Source organism: Garra rufa, chromosome 23 (genome assembly GCF_049309525.1).
Source record: "Garra rufa chromosome 23, GarRuf1.0, whole genome shotgun sequence".
Taxonomy (NCBI): domain Eukaryota; kingdom Metazoa; phylum Chordata; class Actinopteri; order Cypriniformes; family Cyprinidae; genus Garra; species Garra rufa.
In genome coordinates, this window is record NC_133383.1 from 25,635,089 (window position 1) to 25,643,055 (window position 7,967).

General features: G+C 32.2%; 1 protein-coding gene across 1 annotated transcript; it reads left to right on the top strand.

The window, feature by feature from the left end:
- The first annotated feature begins 930 nt into the window (after positions 1-930).
- LOC141299098 (V-type proton ATPase subunit B, brain isoform-like) lies at positions 931-7,751 on the top strand. The gene is made up of 13 exons (XM_073829382.1): positions 931-1,067; positions 1,338-1,436; positions 1,531-1,624; positions 1,707-1,784; positions 1,894-2,033; positions 3,143-3,244; positions 3,326-3,423; positions 3,743-3,866; positions 4,544-4,694; positions 4,779-4,861; positions 4,955-5,059; positions 6,436-6,565; positions 7,150-7,751. Exons 1-13 carry the CDS (start codon positions 1,002-1,004, stop codon positions 7,284-7,286), a joined length of 1,407 nt encoding a protein of 468 aa, XP_073685483.1. The 5' UTR covers positions 931-1,001; the 3' UTR covers positions 7,287-7,751.
- The last annotated feature ends 216 nt before the right edge of the window (positions 7,752-7,967 follow it).

The following is a 7,967-nucleotide window of genomic DNA, read 5'->3' on the forward strand; positions in this document are numbered from 1 at the left end:
GGACCACAAAACCAATCCTAAGTAGTACTACTACATTTGTAGCAGTAGCCAAAAATACATTGTATGGGTCAAACTTATCAAATTTTCTTTTATGCCAAAAATCATTAGGATATTAAGATCCATGAAGATATTTTGTAAATTTTCTACCATAAATATATCAAAACTTAATTTTTAATGAGTAATATGCATTGCTAAGACCTTCATTTGAAAAGCTTTAAAGGCGGTTTTCTCAATATTTTGATTTTTTTGCACCCTCAAGATTCCACATTTTCGATTAGTTGTATCTTGGCCAAAATGTTGTCATATCCTAACAAACTATACATCAGTGGAAAGCTTTTTTCATTCAGCTTTCAGATGATGTATATATCTCAATTAAAAAAAAAATACCCTTATGACTGGTTTTGTGGTCCTGGTTACTTGTTTCTTTACTAGAAATATAAATAAGTGCTAGTAACATAAAAATACAGATTAGTTAGTTATAACCAATAATGTTAAATTGGCTTGCCATAGATGGGAGCTTCATCAGATGCACTGATGACATCACAACATGCAAGGAGCTTTAATAAATTGGAAATTTAAAGAGGTTAATTCTCAAATATAGTGTATTTTTAGTTAAAAAAAAATCTCATTATCTCTTAAGCAAGCATAAAACAAATGTTAGGAAGAACACATTATTAAGCATCATGACCTTTTATTTTCTGATTATGAGCATCTCTGTTATTTATTTCTCTTTGGGTTTATGTTTTTATACATTACAAATGACATTCTCATTCTTTTTCTTTATTTTTCTTTTTAAGACACTTTGACCATAACATGATGTCGTATTTTATCAGGTGATATGTGCTTTATTTTTTTTTTTACTGTATTTATTTTTCTTAATGCAGTGCTTACTGATCTTTGTTCATGTAATCAAATCTTTGTAGAATTTGAGTGCCTTTGTGTTGAATTGTTCGTGATTTGATTTAGACTACAAAAACACTCTTGTGACATTGATATTTATTATGTGCTCAGCGTATAAAACCGTTGCTGGTGTTAATGGACCCCTGGTGATTTTGGATCAAGTGAAGGTATTGGATTTCTATATTATTTATTACCCTTGTTACACATGTTGTGTTTTAAAAACATAATGCATCTGAATGTGGCGCAGCAACTCTCTGCTTACTTATTGAGTATAAAAAATAAAATAAAAAACAATATGTAATATTTTCTTGTAAATGATAATGTCAGCTTGGCTGCTTTTACTCAATAACGCTGTACAGATTTACCATTACTAAAGTGCTGGATTAATTTGAAGTTCTGTTAACCGTTGATCAGTAACATTTGAATATCTGATTCAGTTCCCCAGGTATGCTGAGATTGTCCATCTGACTCTGCCTGATGGCACTAAGAGGAGCGGACAAGTGCTGGAGGTCACAGGCTCCAAAGCTGTGGTTCAGGTCAGGAACTAAAACTTTCTGAAATACCTGTTTTAAATTTTTTCCCCTATTGTGAACATCTGATCTCTAGCACTCCTCATTATTTCATTTCTAGGTGTTTGAGGGAACATCTGGTATTGATGCCAAAAAGACCACATGTGAATTTACAGGGGACATTTTGCGCACCCCTGTGTCTGAGGATATGCTGGGTAAGAATTAAAAAGGAGATATTCTGAAGTCATGTGATAATTTTTATCATGTGTTTTTGCTAAAACTAGAAGTCTGTTACAGGTCGGGTCTTTAACGGCTCTGGAAAGCCGATTGATCGAGGGCCTGCGGTGCTGGCGGAAGACTACTTGGACATTATGGGTACATTTCAATGAGGCCACATAAATTTTTACACTCACAAATTGTCATCAGTGGCATTTTTGAGTATTGATATTGTGTTTACCATCCAATTTTCTCCTGCCTTCTGTAGGTCAGCCGATTAATCCTCAGTGTCGTATTTATCCCGAGGAGATGATCCAGACCGGCATCTCAGCCATTGATGGCATGAACAGTATTGCAAGAGGTCAAAAAATCCCTATTTTTTCTGCAGCTGGTCTACCCCACAATGAGGTGAGACCACTGTTGTTTTTTAAGTGTTTCATTCTCCTCTGTTTTTCATTTTGATAGCTGAATATGTAAAAGCATGATTATACATTACCCTGGACCACAAAACCAGTCTTAAGTAGCACGGGTTTGTAGCATAACTTACATTTTGATTAGTAATATGCATGGTAAAGAACTAATTTGGATCGATTTAAAGGCGATTTTATCAATATTTTGATTTTTTTTTTAAACCCTCAGATTCCAGTTTTTCAAATAGTTGTATCTCGCCAAATATTGTCCTATTTGCCTTTTTTTGGCTTTAAAAAATTAAAACTTATGACTGGTTTTGTGGTCCAGGGTCACATATAAAAGGCGATTCACAAAAAAGACACACACTCACACACATTTTTTAATGTTATTATTGGTTTTATTCAGTAAGAATGCTTTAAGTTAATCAAAAGTGACAATACAGACATTTGTAATATTACTTTGTAATTATATTTTGCATTTATATTTTAAATAAATGCTGTTTTTTACTTTCTATTTATTAAAGATCATGGATTCCACAAAAATATTAAGCAGTACAACTGTTTTCAACATTGATAATCATAATGAATGAAATAATAATGAATTCTTGCGCAGCAAATCAGCAAATTAGAATAATTTCTGAAGAATCATGTGGCACTGTAGACTGGAGTAATAATGCTGAAAACTCAGTTTTGCATCACAGGAATAAATTCCATTTTAAAATACATTTAAATAGAAAACATTTATTTTAAATTGTAATAATTTTGGTAAAAAAAATGCAGCTTTGATAATCACAAGAGACAATGTTTTACTTAACATTAAAAAAGTCTTATTGACAACCAAACATTTGAACAGTAGTGTATGTAAAATGCAATATAGCAATAGCAGACATAAACATATGTACAAATAATATACAAACAGTTAACTCAGATCAATGCTATTTATAGTTTCTTAACCACTGCATTCTTGGACACACCTTAGCACAGCAATACTGTGGAAAATACCCAAAATGCCTATTTTAATTTTTATTTTATTTTAATCTAATTACCTAACAATTGAACCTTGAACCTGTTTTTTTTTTTTTTCTCACTGTAATATGTGTTTTTCAGATTGCTGCACAGATCTGTCGTCAGGCGGGGTTGGTGAAGAAGTCCAAAGATGTGATGGATTACAGTGAGGAGAACTTTGCCATTGTGTTTGCTGCCATGGGGGTGAGGAGCACTTTTGGTTAAAAGTTTGCAATCTACATCAACACCAATGGGATAACTTCATGACATTACTTGTATCTTTAGGTCAACATGGAAACTGCAAGATTTTTTAAGTCTGATTTCGAAGAGAATGGGTCCATGGACAACGTGTGCCTCTTTTTAAATTTGGCCAACGATCCTACGTCAGTATCTTCTCAAATTTTCTTGAAAATTTAAGGGATAGTTGACCTAAAAATGAAATGATGTTATTATTTACTCGCCCTCATGTCATTCGAAACCTGTATAAAGCCTTTTAGGTTTTAAATATGCACTATACAAACATACATAAAAGTCTAAATGATTTCAAGTGGACGAAAATTAAATGAGGTAAAGAAAGAACAATCCCAAGTACAATCCTTCAAAATGTCATGCAGGTTTGAATTGACATGAATGTGAGTAAATAATTTTTTTTTTAAGTATTTTGATGTGACATGGACCAAAATGTTTGATTTTCTGTTGCAGGATTGAACGCATCATCACCCCTCGCCTTGCGCTTACCTCAGCTGAGTTTCTGGCTTACCAGTGTGAGAAGCACGTGCTGGTCATATTGACTGACATGAGCTCTTATGCGGAGGCTTTACGAGAGGTACAACGTGTGAACTTTAGGGCTGTCAAATCCATTAATCGCGAATAATCCCTTCCAAAATAAAGGTTTTTGTTTACATAATATATACAGTCAAGCTCGAAATTATTCATACCCCTGGCAAATTCTGACTTGAAGTTACATTTATTCAACCAGCAAGTTTTTTTTTTTTTTTTGACCGGAAATGACACAGGCTTCTCCCAAAAGATAATAAGACAATGTACAAGAGGCATCATTGTGAAAAAAAAAAAATATTTCTCAGCTTTTATTTACATTTGAACAAAACGTGGCATGTTCAAAATTATTCATACCCTTTGCAAACTGTCACAGACTATGGGAAAATCCAAAGTTCTATACCATTCCAAATAGTCCAAGCTGGTTTAAAGCATCCTAATTGCCCTGATTCATTGGGAACAGCTGTTTCAATCAACTCAACAGGTGAAAAACAGAAGCTCTCTGCTGTTGGCTTGTGGACAGTCATGGCTAAGACAAAGGAGCTCACTGAGGACCTGCGGCTGCGCATTGTGGCTGCTCACAAGTCAGAAAAGGGCTATAAGACCATATCTAAGTGTTTTGAAGTTAATCGATTTGACAGCTCTTGTAAATGTATACTCACAGTCGTTAGTATCAAGGCAAAACATGCTTTTTGTAACTAAGTGTTAAACCCTATCATCTTGAAGGTCTCAGCAGCTAGAGAAGAGGTTCCTGGTCGACGTGGTTTCCCAGGATACATGTACACTGATCTGGCAACAATATACGAGAGGGCCGGACGTGTGGAGGGACGCAATGGCTCCATCACCCAAATCCCAATCCTCACTATGCCCAACGATGGTTAGCAAACATCTACCTACTCTTCTTTTAATCTTTTAATCATCTGAAATGGTTTACTTACTTATTTTCATCTCCTGTCCACAGATATCACTCATCCTATTCCCGATTTAACTGGCTACATCACTGAGGGTCAAATTTATGTGGACAGGCAGCTTCATAACAGACAGGCAAGTCATGGAAACAAGCTTACAGTCTGAACATTAGTTCTATGCTTAATATTTTTAATCTCACATGCTGTTTTTGTTGATATTTCTGTGCAGATCTATCCTCCAATCAATGTACTACCTTCTTTGTCTCGATTGATGAAGTCAGCCATTGACGAAGGAATGACAAGCAAAGACCACTCAGATGTTTCTAATCAGCTGGTAAGTATATATATATATATATATATATATATATATATATATATATATATATATATAGCGTATTTGCTGCTTAAATAACATTTTTAGATTTAAATTTACTCAAAAAAATAAAAAAACTCGAAATTAATAATCTAATAAAAATTTTACCTTAGAGGTATTTTAAGTACATTTTAATAATTAAAATAATAATAATACCAAGCAAAAAAAAAAAAAAAAAATTACAAAAAAAAAGATGATTAAATTGTTGCAAAATATTAACTTAAAATCTTAGTGGTATTTCAAGTAAATATTGATAATAATGGTAAAAAAAGTTATACAAAACAAAAATGTAAAAAAAAAAAAAATCAAAACAAAAAATGTAAAATAAAAATAAAAAAACTCAATAAAAAATAAATCAACACTTGCTGAAAAGATTACATTAAATTATAAAAAACTATTAACCTAAAAGATCAGAGGTATTTAAGTAACTGTTAACAATAAAAATAATAACCTGAGTTTCACAAACTAGGGTTAGTAAGTTGATGAAAAGCTAGTGTGTGTGTGTGTGTATATATATATATTTATATTTATATTTATTTATTTATTTGTGTGTGTGTATATATGTGTGTATATTGAATTAATTATTACAAATATTAACTTAAAATGTTATAGGTATTTTAAGTTAATTATTAATAATAAAAATAATAATGAGAGTTTCCCAAACTGGGGTTAGTAAGTTGATGAATAGCTAATAATTTTTAAATCATGAAAATGAAAACAAAAACACTAATAAAACAAACAAATAAATAAACTTACTAAAAAAAGATTATTAAATTGTTACAAAATATTAACTTAAAATCTATATTTGTTTTATTTTAAGTAAATATTAACAATAATGAAAAAATAACTAGAGTTATATACAACAAAAATGTAAGTAAATAAATAAAAAAAATAAAAAAAATGTAAAATTAAAATAAAAAACAAATAAAAAATAAATCAACATACTTGCTGAAATCATTACATTAAATTATTAAAAGCAATTAACCAAAAATATCAGAGGTATTTATGTAAATATTAATCATAAAGAAAATGTAAAAATAAATCAATATATACAATGATTAAATGATTTAAAATATTATTTACCTTATTATCATTTTTATTATTATCAGTGGTGTGCTGCTTATTATTTTACTAACCCCAAACATATAAACTGTAGTGCAGATTAAACAAATAAAGAAAAAACAGCATCTCAGTAGTGACTAAAACCATTGGGTCCCTCTCACAAACACTTATGTGCACCAGATTTCGCCCTCCTGCAAATATTATTTTATTTTATTCATCTGATGTTGTAAGCAAATTGTGTATGAAATATTTAAATATTTTCTCATCTTTTGCAGTATGCTTGCTATGCCATCGGAAAAGATGTGCAGGCAATGAAGGCCGTGGTTGGGGAAGAAGCACTGACACCAGATGACTTGTTGTACTTGGAGTTCTTACAGAAATTTGAGAGGAATTTTATTTCTCAGGGTAAGTAACAACAGAAGTGTACCTGTGAAATGATATTAAAAAAATCTCATCTTATTCTCGCCCTATTGCATTAAAAATGTAACGCATCAAATCAGTTGTTCTCACCAAGCGTGAAACGATTTGATTTTCTCAAATCGCTATGTGTAATATCAGTTAAAAAAAGAACAATATCTTACAATAAAAAGGCAATCCAAATTGTAGGTGAGGTTGTTTCTTCGTGGGAACAGATTTGGAGAAATTTAGCATTATATCATTTGCTCACCAATGAATCCTCTGCAGTGAATGGGTGCCGTCCCAGAGTCCAAACAGCTGATAAAAACACCACTCCAGTCTATCAATTAATGTCTTGTGAAGTGAAAAGCTGCATGTTTTTAAGAGACAAAGACATTAATTGATGGACTGAAGTCTTACTAGTGAATTACTGTGGTGTTTTTATCAACTGTTTGGACTTTCATTCTGACGGCACCCATTCACTGCAGAGGATCCATTGGTGAGCAAGTGTTGTAATGCTGAAGTTCTCCAAGAAACAACTCATTTGCATCTTTTGATATTTCAGAATGAGCCTAACATGTTTTGTGCCACAGGTGCTTATGAGAACCGAACTGTGTTCGAAACGCTGGACATTGGCTGGCAGCTGTTGAGAATCTTCCCCAAGGAGATGCTGAAGAGGATTCCTCAGAGCACTCTGGCCGAGTTTTATCCCCGAGACTCCAAACATTAGTCTTACTTTCTTTCTCATTTAATCTGTCCTCTACACTTCTAGATGTTACTCACTCTCTCTGCTCAGAGCAAGTACACTGAGTCTACATTGATGGAATACAAAGTTGTTTTCATTGCTGCTCTTGGTATTTATTTATCATGTAAGTGTTGCTGAATAGTAAAGCAAATATTGTATGAATATTGTTGCTACACGGCAGTGTGAAAGTTTGTGTGTGTGTGTGTGTGTGTGTGTGTGTGTGTGTGTGTGTGTGTGTGTGTGTGTGTGTAGCTCAGTGTGTCCAACTGTATTCTGAACAAGTATGCATCAACTACTAGTATGCATCAGTGCCAAGTTGAATGTATAATGGCTTAATGTATTCTATGAATTTTTCATCGTTATAATGAATACACTATATATAAAAGTACATATTTATCATTAAGTATGAAAAGAAGCCATATATTAATAGAATGCATTACAAAGGAATGGACAAAGCACAGTAAAATGGAGTAAAATCAAACACTGAGCAATAGATTTTTTTCATTTGTCATGTATTGTTATTTTACATTTTGTATACAAATGTGTGATTTATGTTTGTGTAAGCAATATGTTTATTATAATTTATTTTGGTGCCATGAATATATGTACTGTGGTAAAGTGAGTGATATCAAGTGAACTCATAATGAAGTGATTGTTGTCATAATG

What these genes read in the sequence shown, in the direction of transcription:
- LOC141299098 (XM_073829382.1), top strand. Translation starts at nt 1,002, where the DNA reads ATGTGCTCAGCGTATAAAACCGTTGCTGGTGTTAATGGACCCCTGGTG. An exon ending in CAGATGTTTCTAATCAGCTG is followed by an intron (nt 5,060 to 6,435) that starts GTAAGTATATAT and finishes CATCTTTTGCAG; the next exon opens with TATGCTTGCTATGCCATCGG. An exon ending in GAGGAATTTTATTTCTCAGG is followed by an intron (nt 6,566 to 7,149) that starts GTAAGTAACAAC and finishes TTTGTGCCACAG; the next exon opens with GTGCTTATGAGAACCGAACT.